At 26.7% G+C, this 20338-nt stretch overlaps 4 protein-coding genes across 4 annotated transcripts; 1 reads left to right on the top strand and 3 right to left on the bottom strand.

Moving 5' to 3' along the window:
- Window positions 1–711: 711 nt before the first annotated feature.
- LOC122855154 lies at window positions 712–2788 on the bottom strand. Its single transcript, XM_044156319.1, has 5 exons — window positions 2692–2788; window positions 2463–2538; window positions 2180–2351; window positions 1640–2079; window positions 712–1541 (listed from the first exon to the last, which is right to left on the bottom strand). Exons 2-5 carry the CDS (start codon window positions 2523–2525, stop codon window positions 948–950), a joined length of 1269 nt encoding a protein of 422 aa, XP_044012254.1. The 5' UTR covers window positions 2526–2538; window positions 2692–2788; the 3' UTR covers window positions 712–947.
- Window positions 2789–7679: 4891 nt separating this feature from the next.
- Window positions 7680–9260, bottom strand: LOC122853925. The gene is made up of 4 exons (XM_044154332.1): window positions 9198–9260; window positions 8917–9088; window positions 8377–8816; window positions 7680–8276 (listed from the first exon to the last, which is right to left on the bottom strand). The coding sequence occupies exons 1-4, from the start codon at window positions 9258–9260 to the stop codon at window positions 7680–7682; spliced, it is 1272 nt and encodes a 423-aa protein (XP_044010267.1).
- A 3383-nt stretch (window positions 9261–12643) lies between these two features.
- Window positions 12644–15104, top strand: LOC122853924. The gene is made up of 4 exons (XM_044154331.1): window positions 12644–12952; window positions 13051–13316; window positions 13389–13498; window positions 15037–15104. Exons 1-4 carry the CDS (start codon window positions 12686–12688, stop codon window positions 15102–15104), a joined length of 711 nt encoding a protein of 236 aa, XP_044010266.1. The 5' UTR covers window positions 12644–12685.
- Window positions 15105–15428: 324 nt separating this feature from the next.
- LOC122853922 (vascular endothelial growth factor receptor kdr-like) lies at window positions 15429–18462 on the bottom strand. The gene is made up of 5 exons (XM_044154330.1): window positions 18372–18462; window positions 17988–18154; window positions 17628–17754; window positions 16170–17536; window positions 15429–16085 (listed from the first exon to the last, which is right to left on the bottom strand). Exons 1-5 carry the CDS (start codon window positions 18460–18462, stop codon window positions 15429–15431), a joined length of 2409 nt encoding a protein of 802 aa, XP_044010265.1.
- Window positions 18463–20338: the final 1876 nt, after the last annotated feature.

Genomic DNA, 20338 nt, shown 5'->3' with positions numbered 1-20338 from the left:
CAAGAAAAAACGACTAGATATAATTGAACTGATAATAAAGTAGATTTATTAAAATCACATTCTTCATTGTTTTTATTCAAATATTACGAATTAAGTTAGTGATTAAATTAATTGAACTATATGTTTGAAAAATTTCAATAAACAATATGATATTCACAATTTTTTAGAAGTAATATTGAACGAAAAATATTTATATTACCATATGTATGTGTTTTAAAAAAAAACATAAGCAAAGACAATATTTATTACTAAGTATGGTAATCTCTAAATGAACTCCCAAACATTAGTGCTTGGTTTGATTTTCTAAACCTCTGCTGTAAAAACAAAAACAAATTATTGAAACATAAATTTTTATCAATAGACAATTTTTTATTATTATAGGGCAATAAATGACAAGTAGATGAAAATAAATTCGTAAAGTAAATTTATTGAAATCAGAACATTATCCATTACTTTTATAAAATTAGTACAATTAAACTCTTGAATCTCTTTTGGAAATTAATAATATAATATTAAAATTAAATTAGTAAAAAAATTAATTACTAACTGGTATGTTTAAAATATTTTGAAAAACAATGTGGTAAATATTTACAACTTTTTAAGACTTATAAATAGACTTAATTTTTTAAAACCTCATTATTTGTTTTTAGTTGTTGACATTTTTTTTTTTTTAAATAAATATTATTTTGTTATAAAACTCAATTGTCGAGTAGTCATGATAATATTTACAATTTGTAATAGTCATTAAAAATACAAATTTGTAAGAAAAAAAATATACAAGTATATCAATATCTCCACGTGTCACATGCATTCTCGCATAACATCTTGAGGTTTTAAGTTTTCAAAAAACAAAATGGTATTTACAATTTTTCAAAACTAAAATTAAACAAAAAATATTAATATTACCATATATATGTGTTTCATAAAAAAACATAAGCAAAAATTTATTATTGAATTTGGTTATCTCTAAATGAACTCTTAAACCTTAGTGCTCGGTTAACTTGTACGACGAAGAATGGCTGTTCCCACTCTACTACAAAAGAGTTATAATCATTAATTTTGAAAGACACATATATGGTTAAGCTTATTTCACTGTCTTCTAATAGTTTAGCAACTTCTTCGACAACTTCAATAGTTGCTTTCGTATTTCTAATATCGAGAGTTCGTAAATTCGGTAAATTTTTAACAAGTTCGATCACTGAGCTATTGGTGATTTTAATACAATTCGGTAGATACAACTCTTCCATATTGTTGTTGAACAAACATTGAACTGACCGATCAGTGATGAAATTATTTTCTATATTTGCTCCCATTAAATCAAGGGAAAAATATTCTAATCGTTTCAAGTTATTGACTGCAATTAAACCTTTATCCGTTATATTTGGACTACGGACTTTTAAAGATATCAAATTTTTACAATTATTGGTAAGTTTCATGAATAATTCATCTGTAAAACCATATTCCAATGAGATTCTTGCACACTTGAGATTTTTCATATTACCGATTACATCCATTAAAGCTTCAGTTTCTGGAGCTAATACCTGAAAGATAAATAATTTATTATTAATTATCGATAATAGAAAAAAATAAATAACATTTGTTTTTTATATTGTCATAGTTGTAAAATTTATGTACTTACCAAAGAATCGAATGTAAATGTTCTGTCAGAAAGCCAAGATCTTTCACCTTCGCATAAAATAAATAAAGTTTTTAAAGTTTCACAAACTTGTTCTAATGACTTGATCAAAGTCATTGGGAAAGTTAAGTTTTTACGTGGCCAATTAATTATTAATGTTTCAAGATGACTCATGTTCGAAAAAACATCATCAAAATCTTTACTTTCCACTTCTTTAAATCTTAATAAAAGTGCATTGAGATTTGGACACTTAGATTTAATCAATTGCATCACGGAAGAAACAGGATAATAATATAAATTGAGACTCGTCAAGGTACATCCACAAAGATTAATTAGATATTTGAAATCATCTTCTTCATCTTCAAATGATTTATCGATTGGTTCAAGAAAATTATATGTTGTAAAGCCGGAATCAACAAAATTATTTTTCCAATCGTTACATACTAAAAAAATGAAAATTATTATTATTGAATTATTCTATTACTTTTCTTTATTTTATCTAAAATTATACTGTTAATTGATATTGATTTTATTATTACTTACTCTTTTCAAGTCTTGGTTGACTTGAAAATAGTGGCTGCATGCGCATCATACGCCAATGACGCTGTCCGAAAAAATTTTCTTGACTTTCACTCAGTATTTTATTACTTTCATTTACTGTGTCTGTTATACGTGGACGAACATCATTTTTATGTATTTTAGTAGGTGATTCGACCTGTGAAATAAACAATAATTTATCATTTGATTTTATTATTAACCAAAAGTTACAGCAACTTAAAATTGACAATGAAAAATCATCATCAACATTATATAACTCAGTACTTACCTCTTCTTTCGAAATTAACTTGAATGTTTCAATCCATTGGGTGTCAATTGCAATAGTCTCCATATTTCAGGTTAATCTATAAAAAAACAATAAAAGAGTTATTCAATTAATAATATGTTATTAATTATTTATTATTTCATACAATTAACAGGTTCTCTGAATTTTCAAAAACCTCCAATAAATATGAATAATTTAATGGAAAATAAATAATAAATTGTTAAGACTGTACCTTCTTTTTCACGTGGTCGAAATGTCGTCTAACAATTGTTACGACTAGTTTTAACTTGTTGAGCAGAGAACCACCTGTATGGTTGAGCAGCTAGCAGAATCTGCCTGGATTTGCAACGAATGCAACTGCAGCATCCTCTTCCCTATATGACATGACCACTTTCAAACCGGTTTTTGCGCACGTCAGAGTTGCCAATCTTCACAGTATGCGCAAAAAATAAATAAAATAAATAATGTAATATCCCTGGTCGAAATTGGTCAAAATTACTCCGGCATATGAAACTATACTATTTTTTTTACTTTTCTATAATAATTCTACTATACTTTTGTATTTCAAAATGAAACGAATTGAATATAATCAAACAATAAATGCCATATAATATCACTAATAAATTAATGATTGAGTTTAAAATGTTTTATTATTATATACTAGTGTTGTTGACGGCTGCAAGCGGCCGTTTTCGTTGCTCAACTGTCAATGATATGACAAAAAACAATTAATGAAATTTTCTATACAAAAAAAAAAAAGATTTAAAATAATTTGTGTTCCCGGTATAAGACTTAGTAAATTTCAACTCGAGAAAAACGAAAAAAAAAAAAAAAAAATGATCATATACAGATGCATGCCTTTTACCATGAATATTTTCGATTGTTTTTCTATTTTTTTGAAAAAAAGGCGAGGGCTAATTTGTACTACTAAAATCAGAATTTGATCCTCAATAACAATAACAAATTGTAAATTTAAATTCTGGAGTAAACTATTTTTTTTTTGAATAATCTTAAAGTACGAATCCTGCTTTTATTGATTCAAATGAGCTCACTACTTTCTTTCCGAGAATAAATAAAAAAACTATTCACCATTATTTATTATGCAAGGTGCCAAGCAATTGTTAATAAACATTTTCGTCAAACAATTTTTTTATTATTTTCCACTGAAGGACAAAATCTGTTAATATTAATACAAATTAACCTACGACTTTTCTTCTAAGAATAAAAACAAATCATTTGATAATATTTTTTTTCGAGGTACCATGTAATTGTTAATAAACAACCGCATGACACCTCCAAAAAATAATCCTTTACAAATAATTATTTTTTTATATTTGAAGAAAAAAACGTGGGCTTATAATAGCAGAGTGGAAAAAAAATATAAAAAATTGTTTATTAATGATTGCATGTCACCTCGAACAGCTGTTAATATTTATTAATAAATATTGTTGAATAATTTTATTTTTCATTTTTGAAAAGAAAGTCGTGAGCTTAATCTAAACCAATAAATACAGATTGCAGGATTTATACTTCAATAATGATTTGAAAAAAAAAATTGGTTACTTCAAAATTTTAGTTAACAAATTAACAAAACTTTGTTATTGTTAATTATGTACAAATTTCGATTTCATTAATACAGTAAAAATATAAAAATAAACAAATAAATATTTAAAAATGATTTTCTTTTTTTTTTTTTGTGAGTGTGTGAGTATGTAAATGACGACCAATGAAATGACTGGAAGCAGCGTTATTCATCAACTTTTTATAAAGGGATATTTATAAATAAATTACTGAATTTTCCTCTAAACCTTTACTGTAATTTGAAAAAAAAACTAAATATCGAAAAATAAATTTGAAAAAACAATTTTCAATAAACAAAAATAAAAGTTAATCAACCTTATGTGATCAGAAGCTCGTGTTTTTTGTTATTTCAATTAATAATAATAATTCATTTAATTTTTTTCTGACCTCTTATTATAATAAATAAAAAAAAAAAAATATATTGAAAAGTAAATTTGTATTAATAAACTTATTTTTTAAAAAAACTTATTATCCGTTCTTTAGTTATTAATTTTTTTTTTGAAAAATAAACTAGGTTAGATTAGATAAAATAAACTAGGTTAAATAAAATAGGTTATAATTTGTCGAAAAACATGAATGAGATAGTAATAAATATTTACGAATCCCATTTAATTAGCCTAAGTTTGATGGAATTAGAATAAGCTGTTATACTTATTCTATTGAAGTTTTTTTTTGGAGAATATTAGAGTGAAGTTATTTTTCTTTGGGAGTAAACGGTTTAATCAATATTAATTAATTAAGATTTAGGGGTGCAGGCAGCCTGAACTTTTTTATTTTTCATTTTATTTAGGTTTTTTTTTGCAATTGATAGATAATTTTTTGGAGAATCATCATATGCAAAAAAATCTCATTGATAGTTCTTCAATTTATTATTAAGGTGAAACACAAGTTGTTCTGTTTTACCGGTAAAGTCTGTATGCTTTCACATACAAAAAAAATAATATTATTATTATTTTAATTTTTTCCTATATAAAACACATGGGCTTTACCAGTAAAACAGTACAACTTGTGTTTCACCTTAAAAATATTATAACTTTTAAATTATTGCTATGAGCTGATTAATCATTTTAGTCCATTGCGCATCTCTACCCACAAATCCCATACATTGACAAAGTGACAGCATTATTTTTATGATTGCTCCAAGTTACTCCGAAATGTTTATTTATGATAAAAAAGTTCTTGAACATAAATTTATTGTTTTCTAATTTAACCTTTAAAAACCAGAAGTATGATAGAGATTAGAGTGCATGCATGGAGGGAAAATTTGGAGTAGGGATGCGCAATGGATCAAAATGATTAATCAGCACATAGCAACAATTTAAAAGTTATAATATTTTTTAATAATAAATTAAAGAACTCCCAATAGGATTTTTCGGTATTGTACTTTGGGAATTTTTCTCTCTTGCTCAAACACCATATGCAGGAATGAGCCCTGAAGAATGTTGCTCAAAAGTAACTAAAGGATACAGAATGAAAAAACCAGAATATGCTACAAATGAAATTTACAATATAATGCGTAAATGCTGGCTAGAAAAACCAACACTTAGACCAACATTTACTGATCTTGTCAATGATATTGGTGTTTTACTTGATAATATTTTCAAAAAAGATAATAACAATTTAAACACACCACATGTTGATATTAAAAACAGACTAGATGATGGTACAAATAATGATTACTTGATTATGAATCCTGCACCAAACCATCCAACATTATCATCATCAACAAGTGACAATGTCGATGAACCAACAATTATTATCAATACAAATTCATCGTATGTCTCCATAAATTTAACAAATAAAAACGATAATTCTCATGTTCAATAATAGCATAGAAAAACATTAATTACTTGAAAATATTTCGATTTTTCGAATAAAGAAAACAACATATACATATGTACATCAATAAATATAAGATACTAATTCTTTGATTATTTAATAATTAACGAATTTGTACAGAGTATCTTTACAAAGCACAATTTCATCAAATCCATTACCAGTTATTTTTTGGATTTTTTTTTTCTTTAGAAATTAATTATTTTTTCAAATTTCACATTGGTTTTTACATGATCAGTCCTGACATGATTGTTTTAAATATATTTGCTTGCTTGCCATGGACACCAGCGAGAAATATTACGTTTACTGTTTATAATGATGTTGGAAATGATTCCATTGTTGTTCCTCTATTTTCAGATGGTAATATATATAGCAATTATGTAATGATTGTCTTAATATTATAATGATGATGTACAAAAATGAAATAATAAACTTTTATATTTTTATCAAGACAACCCTCCTGAATTTGGAATTAGTGGTCCAAACAGAACATTGGAAGTTGGTGAGGCGTTGGAATTGACGTTGGATATGTAAAGCGTCTCTAACGAATTCGGTAGATAAAATGGAATGGTTATTTAACGATTCATATGGATTATCAAATCCCATTGTACCCCACTAAGCAGTAAGGCACAATGGGTTTTAGGTTATGAACAAAGCCAGGATGTTTGCCGGATTTTCTGGATGTTTTAATTTGCTATATCATTTGAATAAATAGAATAAACATTTGCTGGTTCTGAGAGGGGTATAATTTTGTTAAAGTTAGCTTGAGACCCAGGACCTAGGTAAATTCAGATTCATGGCATCCTATTGTTACCCCCCTAGGCTATTGTTTTCCGACTGTTTATACATTTGGATGCGTGAGATTGTACATGCTGCTTTTAAAAGAACATGATTTTTGTAAAAAAATAGAAACAAAAGAGAAATTGGCTGTGCCCAAATTCGGACGCACCGGAATTCAGGCCCGTAACACCCCATGGTGCCCGCCGTGACGGCTCATTGTGGATTATGGCTATTCCTCTATTCGTGGTTCTCTTTTCATTTTATCTACTTTCGGCTTCAAAATAAGGAACTTAGTTTTTTTTGTAGCTAAGGGAAAGATATTGATTGTTTGGCTACAATTAAAGCTAAGTAAAAAATTAAGCTAAGTACAAAATCAAGATAAATAAAATAATGTAGATATTGATTGTTTGGCTACAATTACAGCTTAGATTTAATACGTTTTTTCAAGAGTATTGAGTCAAAAGCCAAACGAGATATAATTGAATTGATAAAATAGATTTATTAAAATCAGAACATTATTCATTACATTTATAAAATTAGTACAATCAAACTTTTGAATCTTTTTTGGAAATTAATAATATAATATTAAAATTAAATTAGTAAAAAAATTAATTACTAACTAGTATGTTTAAAAGATATTACAAAACAATGTGGTAAGCATTTACAAAATTCTAAGAGTAATCAATATACTTAATTTTTTGAAAACCTCATTATTCGTTTTTAGTTGTTGAGTTTGTTTTTTTTTGGAAATAAATATTATTTTGTTATAAAACTCAATCGTCGAGTAGTCAATATAATATTTACAATTTATAATAGTCATTATAAATACAAATTTCAAAGAAAAAAAATATACAGGTATATCGATTTCTTCACGTGTCATATGCATTCTTGAATTACATCTTGAGTTTTAAAGTTTTCAAAAAACGATATGGTATTTACAATTTTCCAACACTAATATTAAACGAAAAATATTTATATTACCATATGTTTATGTTTCATAAATAACATAAGCAAAAACACTAATTAAAACTGGGTATGGTATTCTCTATATGAACTCTTAAACTTTAGTGCTCGGTTAACTTTTACGACAAAGAATGGATGTTCCCACCCTACTATAAAGGTGTTATAATCATGAATTTTAAAAGACACATATATGGTTAAGCTTAGTTCACTGTCTTCTGTTAGTTGAGCAATTTCTTCGACAACTTCAATAGTTGCTTTTGTATTTCTAATATCGAGAGTTCGTAAATTCGGTAAATTTTTAACGAGTTCGATCACTGAGCTGTTGGTTATTTTAATACAATTCGGTAGATACAACTCTTCTATATTGTTGTTGAACAAACATTGAACTGACCGATCAGTGATGAAATTATTTTCTATATTTGCTCCCATTAAATCAAGGGAAAAATATTCTAATTGTTTCAAATTATTAACTGCAATTAAACCTTTATCCGTTATATTTGGACTACGGACTTTTAAAGATATCAAATTTTTACAATTATTGGTAAGTTTCACGAGTAATTCATCTGTAAAACCATAATCCAATGAGATTCTTGCACACTCGAGATTTTTCATATTACCAATTACATCCATTAAAGCTTCAGTTTCTGGAGCTAATACCTGAAAGATAAATAATTTATTATTAATTATCGATAATTGAAAAAAAAATAAATAATATTTGTTTTTTATATTGTCATAGTTGTAAAATTTATGTACTTACCAAAGAATCGAATGTAAATGTTCTGTCAGAAAGCCAAGATCTTTCACCTTCGCATAAAATGAAAAACGTTTTTAAGGTTTCACAAACTTGTTCTAATGACTTGATCAAAGTCATTGGGAAAGTTAAGTTTTTACGTGGCCAATTAATTATTAATGTTTCAAGATGACTCATGTTCGAAAAAACATCATCAAAATCTTTACTTTCCACTTCTTTAAATCTTAATAAAAGTGCATTGAGATTTGGACACTTAGATTTAATCAATTGCATCACGGAAGAAACAGGATAATAATATAAATTGAGACTCGTCAAGGTACACCCACAAAGATTAATCAGATATTCAAAATCATCTACTTCATCTGCAAATGATTCATTGGTTGGTTCAGGAAAAATATATGTTGTGAAGCCGGAATCAACAAAGTTATTTTTCCAATCGTTGCATACTAAAAAAATGAAAATTATTATTATTGAATTATTCTATTACTTTTTTTTATTTTATCTAAAATTATACTGTTAATTCGTATTGATTTTATTATTACTTACTCTTTTCAAGTCTTGGTTCACTTGAAAATAGTGGCTGCATGCGCATCATACGCCAATGACGCTGTCCGAAAAAATTTTCTTGACTTTCACTCAATATTATATTACTTTCGTTTACTGTGTCTGTTACACGTGGACGAACATCATTTTTATGTATTTTAGTAGGTGATTCGACCTATGAAATAAACAATAATTAATTATTTGATTCAATTAATAACCACAAGTTACAGCAACTTAAAATTGACAATGAGAAAACATCATCAACATTATAACTCAGTACTTACCTCTTCTTTCGAAATTAACTTGAATTTTTCAATCCATTGGTTGTCAATTGCAATAGTCTCCATATTTCAGGTTAATCTATAAGAAAACAATCAAAGGGTTATTCAATTAATAATATGTTATTAATAATATGAATACAATAAATATGAATAATTTAATGAAAAATAATTAATAAATTGTTAAGACTGTACCTTTTTTTTTTTTTTGCACGTGGTCGAAATGACGTTTAACTTGTTACGACTAGTTTTAACTTGTAGAGCATAGAACCACCTGTATGGTTGAGCAGCTAGCAGTATCTGCCGGGATTTGCAACGCGAATGCAACTGCAGCATCCTCTTCCCTATACAGCATCGCCACTTTCAAACTGGTTTTTGCGCACCTCAGAGTTGCCAACCTCCACAGTATGCGCAAAAAATATCCAAAATAAATTATGTAATATTCCTGGTCAAAAAAACTCCCGCATATGAAACGATACTATTTTTTTTTACTCTTCTATAATAATTTCACTATATTTTCGTATTTTAAAATGAATCGAATTGAATATAATTAGACAATTAATGCCATATAATATCATAAATGAATTAATGATTGAGTTTAACGTGTTACTCTAGTAAACTCGAGACCTCTGGCGGAACGCGTATGAAAACATAATATTTTCTATGAGTGCGAAAAGGATAGAAAAAAGAAAAAACTAGTGTTTCTCACTTCCACTCATATATTTAGACAAAGACAAAAATTTATTTTTCTATTCTATGAACAAAATATTTTAGGTCAGAAAATTATTATTTAACTCAAAAATTCGTCTTTTTGTTTTATACAGACTAATAGTTTTTGAGAATTCTCCAACTTTTAGTTTTATATGAAAGTTTAAGTTGAACCCAAAAAAAAGTCAAATCTCCCTATCTCACCATGTTTAACCTTGAAAAAAATAGCAATTTTGATAGTTTATTATGAACAAACAAAGTTACCTAGGACAAAAAAAAAGGAATAAATAAATGTATTTCTTTGCATAGATGTTTTTTTGACTTCAAGGCTCAATCTGTGATGAAAATTAAATCTGTAAATTTTTTATTAAAAGTTTATTGTAAAAATTAATAAATAATCATTAATTATTAATTACAATAAAAAAAAGATTCACGAAATTATTGATTAATTATATCAAACTTACGTTATATCACCATCTTCAGCTGTTTTTAATGTCAATGTACCATTATCAAGTAATCCATTAATTTCACTAATTTTTATTGGTATTGGTTCTTCTTTTGGAAATGGTTCTTGTATGTTTGCATCCAGCTCTTTGCTTCATATCAAAGTACGTGTGTTATCATTCATGAGACTGTAAAATAATAATAAATAATTATGTATTATATAAATAGATAATTAACTTTCATAAAATAGATTAATATTATTGACTTAATAAAATATCAAATTAAATAAATTTAATAATCAAAAATTGTTCAACTCACATTATATCACCTTCTCTTGTAAGTAGTTCCATTTTTCTATCATCAAATAATACATTAGATATAATGATTTTTGATGGAATTATAGAATACTTTAAAGTTTCCTTCCTAGCTGCAATCAACATGTTAATACGTTTCCGAAATTCATGATTTGTTCTAATTTTATATCCACAGTAAATAATAGCAATATTCATAACGATAATTGTCAATGGCATCGAATAGATCTTGATAATTTTCCAACATCCAGCTGATAGTTTTCTAGTAATATTAATAATTAATATTAATAAAAATAAAATTTTGTCAATAGTAAAAGTTGAAAAGTCAATCGAAATACACGTGGTATGTTTCAAGCTCTATTGCATCATTCGACATAGCTCGAAATATGTGTTTTAAAATTTTTATTTATAAGTACAAGAATAAGATGATTTACCTGATGCAATTAAATTTTTGGTAATATGACTACCTACAACCATTTTTCATGTGGCAAATGGATTGTCGTAGAAATTTCGTTGTGTTTTGTGTAATATTTGACATACTTATCAGAAAAAACTTGTGAATTTACATATAATTGGACAGTTGATAATTTTATCAGTCAACATACCAGAGGAACAATTAAATTAGTAAATTTTGTTCAACTTAAACTTTCATATAAAACTAAAAGTTGGAGAATTTTCAAAAACTATCAGTTGTAGAGAAAAAAGTAGACGAATTTTTTAGTTAAATAATAATTTTTTTACCTAAAATATTTTGTTCATAGAATAGAAAAATAAATTTTTGTCTTTGTCTAAATACATGAGTGGAAGTGAGAAACAATATTTTTTTCTTTTTTCTATCCTTTTCGCACTCATAGAAAATATTATGTTTTCATACGCCATCCACCAGAGGTCTCGAGTTTACTAGAGTAACACGTTTAACTCAATCATTAATTCATTTATGATATTATATGGCATTAATTGTCTTATTATATTCAATTCATTTCATTTTAAAATACAAAAATATAGTGAAATTATTATAGAAGAGTAATTTTGACCAGGAATATTACATTATTTATTTTGGATATTTTTTGCGCATACTGTGGAGGTTGGCAACTCTGAGGTGCGCAAAAACCAGTTTGAAAGTGGCGATGCTGTATAGGGAAGAGGCTGCTGCAGTTGCATTCGTGTTGCAAATCTCGGCAGATACTGCTAGCTGCTCAACCATACAGGTGGTTCTCTGCTCTACACGTTAAAACTAGTCGTAACAATTGTTAGACGTCATTTCGACCACGTGAAAAAAAAAAGGTACAGTCTTAAAAATTTATTAATTAAATTTTCCATTAAATTATTCATATTTATTGTATTCATATTGTTAATAACATTTATTCATTGAATAACCCTTTGATTGTTTTTTTATAGATTAACCTGAAATATGGAGACTATTGCAATTGACAACCAATGGATTGAAAAATTTAAGTTAATTTCGAAAGAAGAGGTAAGTACTGAGTTATAATGTTGATGATGTTTTTTCATTGTCAATTTTATATTGCTGTAACTTTTGGTTATTAATTGAATCAAATAATTAATTATTGTTTATTTCATAGGTCGAATCACCTACTAAAATACATAAAAATGATGTTCGTCCACGTGTAACAGACACAGTAAACGAAAGTAATATAATATTGAGTGAAAGTCAAGAAAATTTTTTCGGACAGCGTCATTGGCGTATGATGCGCATGCAGCCACTATTTTCAAGTCAACCAAGACTTGAAAAGAGTAAGTAATAATAAAATTAATATCAATTAACAGTATAATTTTAGATAAAATAAAAAAAAAAGTAATAGAATAATTCAATAATAATAATTTTCATTTTTTTTAGTATGCAACGATTGGAAAAATAACTTTGTTGATTCCGGCTTCACAACATATATTTTTCCTGAACCAACCAATGAATCATTTGCAGATGAAGTAGATGATTTTGAATATCTGATTAATCTGTGTGGGTGTACCTTGACGAGTCTCAATTTATATTATTATCCTGTTTCTTCCGTGATGCAATTGATTAAATCTAAGTGTCCAAATCTCAATGCACTTTTATTAAGATTTAAAGAAGTGGAAAGTAAAGATTTTGATGATGTTTTTTCGAACATGAGTCATCTTGAAACATTAATAATTAATTGGCCACGTAAAAACTTAACTTTCCCAATGACTTTGATCAAGTCATTAGAACAAGTTTGTGAAACCTTAAAAACGTTTTTCATTTTATGCGAAGGTGAAAGATCTTGGCTTTCTGACAGAACATTTACATTCGATTCTTTGGTAAGTACATAAATTTTACAACTATGACAATATAAAAAACAAATATTATTTATTTTTTTCTATTATCGATAATTAATAATAAATTATTTATCTTTCAGGTATTAGCTCCAGAAACTGAAGCTTTAATGGATGTAATTGGTAATATGAAAAATCTCGAGTGTGCAAGAATCTCATTGGATTATGGTTTTACAGATGAATTACTCGTGAAACTTACTAATAATTGTAAAAATTTGATATCTTTAAAAGTCCGTAGTCCAAATATAACGGATAAAGGTTTAATTGCAGTTAATAATTTGAAACAATTAGAATATTTTTCCCTTGATTTAATGGGAGCAAATATAGAAAATAATTTCATCACTGATCGGTCAGTTCAATGTTTGTTCAACAACAATATAGAAGAGTTGTATCTACCGAATTGTATTAATATCACCAACAGCTCAGTGATCGAACTCGTTAAAAATTTACCGAATTTACGAACTCTCGATATTAGAAATACAAAAGCAACTATTGAAGTTGTCGAAGAAATTGCTCAACTAACAGAAGACAGTGAACTAAGCTTAACCATATATGTGTCTTTTAAAATTCATGATTATAACTCCTTTATAGTAGGGTGGGAACATCCATTCTTTGTCGTACAAGTTAACCGAGCACTAAGGTTTAAGAGTTCATATAGAGAATACCATACCCAGTTTTAATGAGTGTTTTTGCTTATGTTTTTTATGAAACATAAACATATGGTAATATAAATATTTTTCGTTTAATATTAGTGTTGGAAAATTGTAAATACCATATTGTTTTTTGAAAACTTTAAAACTCGAGATGTAATGCGAGAATGCATATGACACGTGGAGAAATCGATATACCTGTATATTTTTTTTCTTTAAGATTTGTATTTATAATAACTATTATAAATTGTAAATATTATCATGACTACTCGACGATTGAGTTTTATAACAAAATAATATCGATTTCCAAAAAAAACAAACTCAACAACTAAAAACGAATAATGAGGTTTTCAAAAAATTAAGTATATTGATTACTCTTAGAATTTTGTAAATGCTTACCACATTGTTTTGTAAAATCTTTTAAACATACCAGTTAGTAATTAATTTTTTTACTAATTTAATTTTAATATTGTATTATTAATTTTTAAAAAAGATTAAAAAGTTTGATTGTACTAATTTTATAAATGTAATGAATAATGTTCTGATTTTAATAAATCTATTTTATCAATTCAATTATATCTAGTTTGGCTTTTGACTCAATACTCTTGAAAAAACGTATTAAATCTAAGCTGTAATTGTAGCCAAACAATCAATATCTACATTATTTTATTTATCTTGATTTTGTACTTAGCTTAATTTTTTACTTAGCTTTAATTGTAGCCAAACAATTAATATCTTTTCCTTATAGCTATACAAAAAAAACTAAGTCCCTTATTTTGAAGCCGAAAGTAGATAAAATGAAAAGAGAACCACGAATAAAGGAATAGCCATAATCCACAATGAGCCGTCACGGCGGGCACCATGGGGTGTTACGGGCCTGAATTCTGGTGCAACAGTCAATGTCCGGCACAGCCAATTTCTCGGGAATCAGTAAATTCAGATTCTTGGCACCCAGCGGTGAGGGTCATGCCCTATCTTGCATTATGCCATTCTACTGCTCTTCGGTATATTCAGTTTTAGCTCTCTCGTTTTGGCTAGTTTTGCCAAGTCAAATAAAAGTAAAATAAGGGACTTAGAATAATTTTTACTTTTTAATTAATAATAAGCTAGATTTTTTCCTTAGCTAGATTTTTTACTTAGCTTCAATTATAGCAAAACACACAATATCTACATTATTTGACTCGGCGAAACGAGCCAAAACGAGAGAGCTAAAACTGAATCTATCGAAGAGCCGTAGAATGGCATAAACCGTGATCCTCGCCACGGGGGGGTCCCCAGAAGGTTCAATCTGAATTTACCTACGTCCGTTCTGTTTGGACCACTAATTCCAAATTCAGGAGGGTTGTCTTGATAAAAATATAAAAGTTTACTATTTCATTTTTGTACATCATCATTATAATATTAAGACAATCATTACAGAATTGCTATATATATTACCATCTGAAAATAGAAGAACAACAATGGAATCATTTCCAACATCATTATAAACAGTAAACGTAATATTTCTCGCTGGTGTCCATGGCAAGCAAGCAAATATATTTAAAACAATCATGTCAGGACTGATCATGTAAAAACCAATGTGAAATTTGAAAAAATAATTAATTTCTAAAGAAAAAAAAAATCCAAAAAATAACTGGTAATGGTCCAAATTTGAAAATAGTCTTCATTGTAAAGATATTCTGTACAAATTCGTTAATTATTAAGTAATCAAATAATTAAAATCTAATATTTATTGATGTACATATGTATATGTTGTTTTCTTTATTCGAAAAATCGAAATATTTTCAAGTAATTAATGTTTTTCTATGCTATTATTGAACATGAGAATTATCGTTTTTATTTGTTAAATTCATGGAGACATACGATGAATTTGTATTGATATTAATTGTTGGTTCATCGACATTGTCACTTGTTGATGATGATAATGTTGGATGGTTTGGTGCAGGATTCATAATCAAGTAATCATTATTTGTACCATCATCTAGTCTGTTTTTAATATCAACATGTGGTGTGTTTAAATTGTTATTATCTTTTTTGAAAATATTATCAAGTAAAACACCAATATCATTGACAAGATCAGTAAATGTTGGTCTAAGTGTTGGTTTTTCTAGCCAGCATTTACGCATTATATTGTAAATTTCATTTGTAGCATATTCTGGTTTTTTCATTCTGTATCCTTTACATACTTTTGAGCAACATTCTTCAGGGCTCATTCCTGCATATGGTGTTTGAGCAAGAGAGAAAAATTCCCAAAGTACAATACCAAATGACCAAACGTCTGATTGAGTTGTAAATTTTCCATCTTTTAAAGAATCAATTGCCATCCATTTTACTGGCAATGGAGCATTACCTTTTTTTTTGTAAATGCCATCTCTATATAAATTTTTTGCTAGACCAAAATCACTTATTTTAACTATATTATTTTGAGCAAGAAGTATATTTCGTGCAGCCAAGTCGCCATGAAGTACCTATAAAAAAAATTAAAAAAAAATAATTTATTAATACATATATAATATATCAATTATGATTAAATCATAAAGTTATATAAGTACCTTTTTTTTGCTAAGATATTCCATCCCTTTGGCAACTTGTAATGACCATGAGTACAAATCTTGTGTACAAATTTTTTTGAAATTCTTATCTCTATTATAATAATCACGTTGATTATTTAATTGAAAATTTGATTGTGCTGAGTTGTTTTTCAGATCATCAACATCTTCCGATAATACTAGTGTGATAATTTTATCAGTTATAGGCTCAATTTGATTTATAAATTCCATCCTGTGTTTAATTAAATAATTATGTAAATCACCAAATCGACAATATTCAACAATAACAAGTAATCCATGTTTGGCAATATTTTTAGTGCAGGCACCAAGTAGATTTACAATATTATCATTTTTACCTATATAACTCATTATTTTTAGTTCATTTGCAAGTGCTCGTATGTTTTCCGTTTCAGTTGATTTTTCAATTTCTTTTACAGCAACTATTGTTGTTGAATTATCATTATAAATATCTTGTGCTTCGGCTTTCTTTACAATTCCAAAGTGACCACTTCCCAATTGTTTGCCAAGTTTCAATTTGTCACGTGGAAATTCCCATTTTTTATCATATCCTAATAGATTAACTTGTTCATTGACAGTCAATTCTGGATTCAAAGGTTGTAAATCACCTTCCATAAGTTGTTTACGTAAATTTTTTTCTTTTTGAAATTTAATATAAAAATAAATTAAGATAATAGTAGTAATTATTAGCGCTGATGTAACTCCAAACGCTACGATATTTCTTATTGTTGGATCATCTATTACTATTTGCTGGTATGTTTCCCAATGACCTAAATTATTATCAGCTCTACATGAATAATTTCCAAAACAACTTTCATTTAGATATCCAATATGTAAGTCTTGATAGTTATTATGAAACTCATATTTACAAATGTCATTTAGCTTCCCATAAACCCTATTTATTCGAACATTATTCATCGACCAAGTAATTGTTGGCTCAGGCACACCATCAACAGAGCATGTTAATAGCACAGTAGATTTTCCACCAATTTTATACTCAGTTACGGTTTTATGCATATTTGTATGATTGCATTTTGGTTTCCTCAATTCATTGACATTTAGCATATAATTATACACTGTATTTTCGATTTTACAATAATATTTTTTTTCATCGGATTTTTCAACTGAACTTATTGCCAATATTGATATGCATATATCATCATATTCTAACAATTTTATATTCACTCTTGAATTAAGTTCTGCTTCAATTTTTGATAATCCATATGAATCGTTAAATAACCATTCCGTTTTATCTACCGAATTCGTTAGAGACGCTTTACATATCAATTCCAACGCCTCACCAACTACTAATGTTCTGTTTGGACCACTAATTCCAAATTCAGGAGGGTTGTCTTGATAAAAATATAAAAGTTTATTATTTCATTTTTGTACATCATCATTATAATATTAAGACAATCATTACATAAATGCTATATATATTACCATCTGATAATAGAGGAACAACAATGGAATCATTTCCAACATCATTATAAACAGTAAACGTGATATTTCTCGCTGGTGTCCATGGCAAGCAAGCAAATATATTTACTATGAAATGTCGATATGACGTCTTTTTTAGGCAAAAACATCATCATATATTTATATGAAAAAAAAAAAAAAAATTAATTCAAATTTTTTTACATTTATTTTCATGTAAGATAAGAGGGAAAGTATGAATAATTAACGTACGTCAAAATTTTTTGATAAATTTTAATTTTACATGGGGTTAAAAATGTAGGCTAAAAATTTAATATCTATTTATTTATCTGTTTTAATTGAAACTGATAATTATTGTTTACTTACATCACCGAAAATATTTGTCATATTTCGAATTTCTCGATGCCGATTTGATTCTTCAAGTGTCGATCTTATATTTGAGCTTTGAAATGCTACAACAGTATTTTGAATTTCAGCTATTTCTTTTGGTTCATAATATTTGTGTATTCTCAATTTTCTGATTCTAGGTGTTGCTATCATAAAAATTAAAAATTAAATCAAGATCAAGGAAAATTCTTATGAGGCACGTCCAAATTTATCCAAAAAATATGAATACAAATTATGTTAACATATGTTATGTTTATTCTATTATTTTTAATTTTAATAATTTTAAGAGCTTATTTAATATATATTAAATAAGCTCTTAAAATTATTAAAATTAAAAATAATAGAATAAAAGCAAGTTAGTACCTTTAACGTAAACGTAAACCCAACGAATATTCATGTATTGACTATCGTTATAAACACCACATCCATAAAATCCAGTGGATTCAGGTGACATTCTTTTTTGGAACTTTGATGTGGGAACTGATCCATTCACTTCTGGATATGTCCTGTCTACATACGTTTCCAAGTTCGGAAATATCTGAAAGAAAAAAAATACATAAATATTATTATTAATTTAATCATTCAACAGCTGTTTTACATGCATAATCATCTTTTTTTACAGTTTTAAAAAAAAACCCCTGAATTTGTGAAAAATTCATTCTTTGTGTATTTGTGCATGTTAATTCAAGTGTCTTATTTTCTTCCAATTCGATATATGATAAATCTGGATACATACTTGGTTTCAAATCATTTGGCTCTGAAATTACATATGAAAAAAATCTTTTTTTATATATCTGCTTTATTTAATTTATCGATATTCAATATTACATATTTTTGACAAATTAAAAAATTCAAAACTCACCCGTCACTAACACATCAAAACCCTTTTCCTCGGTAATGACATCTAATGTTATTTTGCATTCGTAATAACCATTGTCTTTTAATTGTACATTTTTAATAATAAATCCTATTGAATTATTAAAAATAACATTGTCATTGTCATTAATTTTCTAAAAAATAATATTGAAAATTAAAATTAGATATATAATAATTTAATATTCTTATAAAATACATAATGATTTAATATGTATATGTATTGAATAAGTATATATATAATTTACTTTTTCATTTGCGTAAAGAGTCACTTGATAATTTGGTAATTTTGGTCGACATGGTATTGTCAATGTTTTGTTGACATCAATAGTAATTGCTTTGAAATCATTTATATCCATAAATAAATATTTCTCTGCTGTAAAATGTTATAAATAAATATTGTATTATTTATTATCTGCATTTAATTATATCATATGTAATACAAAATATCATATTGTTATACATATACTTTTGTTTTAACAAAAAATCATGCAAAGTAATACATAAAAAAAAAAAAATAATAAAATGTTTAATGTTCAATTATTAGTCGATAAATTGAATTTGAAATAAAAAATTTTCGTTAATTTTTTTTTTAACAAAAAAACAATATGTTGTATATACCTATTAATTTTAAATTTCCACTTTTATCTTACAAATAAATATAATAAATAAACTAAAAACTTACGTTTAACATAAACGTAGGTCCAAAATGCATCAGGAAATATGTTTTTTTCTAAATCAGCACATCCATACCAGCCAGTATCACCAAGTACCGCTTTTTTTTTTTCTAATTTCAATGTGAAAGTTCCATTTATTTCGTGCTGACTTATTTTTGCATTCATTAAATAATTATCCTACAAATAAAACAATGTCAAAAGAATGAATAAAATATATATAGGTATAATTATAGTTGAATATTTTTTACTCTGTATTTTTTACAATTGCAACTATGTAAGTCTTGAGTCCACGGATTTCTTTGATCTTCTTTGTAAATCATAATCGTGTCAGTTTCATTTAGCTCATATTCAATTGGCAATATACACTAGAAATAATATTAAAATAATAATAATAATAATAAATATTTTTTATTTTTTTTTATTTAATCTTACACATAGCCAAGGTGATATATATCGACGAATAATCATTTTTTGTGTATGATTGCATGTTATTTGAAATGCATCATGTTTCTTAACCGTAATATATGATTTTCTTGGATATTCCCCTATTGATATTTTAATAATTGGATTTTTTAAAAAACATATTAATTTAATAGTTTATTTGTAAAGCAAGAAAATGACGTTTATTGACATGCAAATAGAAAAATATTTTTACTAAAGTGATTCATATGAATCAGTATGACTATTATACTTTACCATAATTTATTGGTTCATATGAAAGTTTAATTTGAACGTTCATCCAGCGTACATCTTTATCGTCTCTTTTATTATGACCACAAC

Source organism: Aphidius gifuensis, linkage group LG4 (assembly GCF_014905175.1).
Source record: "Aphidius gifuensis isolate YNYX2018 linkage group LG4, ASM1490517v1, whole genome shotgun sequence".
Lineage (NCBI taxonomy): Eukaryota > Metazoa > Arthropoda > Insecta > Hymenoptera > Braconidae > Aphidius > Aphidius gifuensis.
The sequence above is the reverse complement of the archived record's forward strand: the minus strand, read 5'-3'. Positions and strand labels throughout refer to the sequence as shown.

Excerpts from the sequence above, each read along its gene's own strand:
- LOC122853922 (XM_044154330.1), bottom strand. The coding sequence starts at position 18,462 with ATGTCACCTGAATCCACTGGATTTTATGGATGTGGTGTTTATAACGAT. Across the intron at positions 17,537-17,627 it reads TGTTCCTCTATTATCAGATG|ACAACCCTCCTGAATTTGGA; the intron begins GTAATATATATA and ends ATTTTTATCAAG. Across the intron at positions 16,086-16,169 it reads AATATCTTAGCAAAAAAAAG|GTACTTCATGGCGACTTGGC; the intron begins GTACTTATATAA and ends TTTTTTTTATAG.
- LOC122853925 (XM_044154332.1), bottom strand. The coding sequence starts at position 9,260 with ATGGAGACTATTGCAATTGACAACCAATGGATTGAAAAATTCAAGTTA. Across the intron at positions 8,817-8,916 it reads TGAACCAAGACTTGAAAAGA|TATGCAACGATTGGAAAAAT; the intron begins GTAAGTAATAAT and ends TCATTTTTTTAG. Across the intron at positions 8,277-8,376 it reads CATTTACATTCGATTCTTTG|GTATTAGCTCCAGAAACTGA; the intron begins GTAAGTACATAA and ends TTTATCTTTCAG.
- LOC122855154 (XM_044156319.1), bottom strand. The coding sequence starts at position 2,525 with ATGGAGACTATTGCAATTGACACCCAATGGATTGAAACATTCAAGTTA. Across the intron at positions 2,352-2,462 it reads AGTTAATTTCGAAAGAAGAG|GTCGAATCACCTACTAAAAT; the intron begins GTAAGTACTGAG and ends TTTATTTCACAG. Across the intron at positions 1,542-1,639 it reads CATTTACATTCGATTCTTTG|GTATTAGCTCCAGAAACTGA; the intron begins GTAAGTACATAA and ends TTTATCTTTCAG.
- LOC122853924 (XM_044154331.1), top strand. The coding sequence starts at position 12,686 with ATGCAATTGATTAAATCTAAGTGTCCAAATCTCAATGCACTTTTATTA. Across the intron at positions 13,317-13,388 it reads AATAATTTCATCACTGATCG|CTCAGTGATCGAACTCGTTA; the intron begins GTCAGTTCAATG and ends TATCACCAACAG. Across the intron at positions 13,499-15,036 it reads TGCTCAACTAACAGAAGACA|AATTGCTATATATATTACCA; the intron begins GTGAACTAAGCT and ends CAATCATTACAG.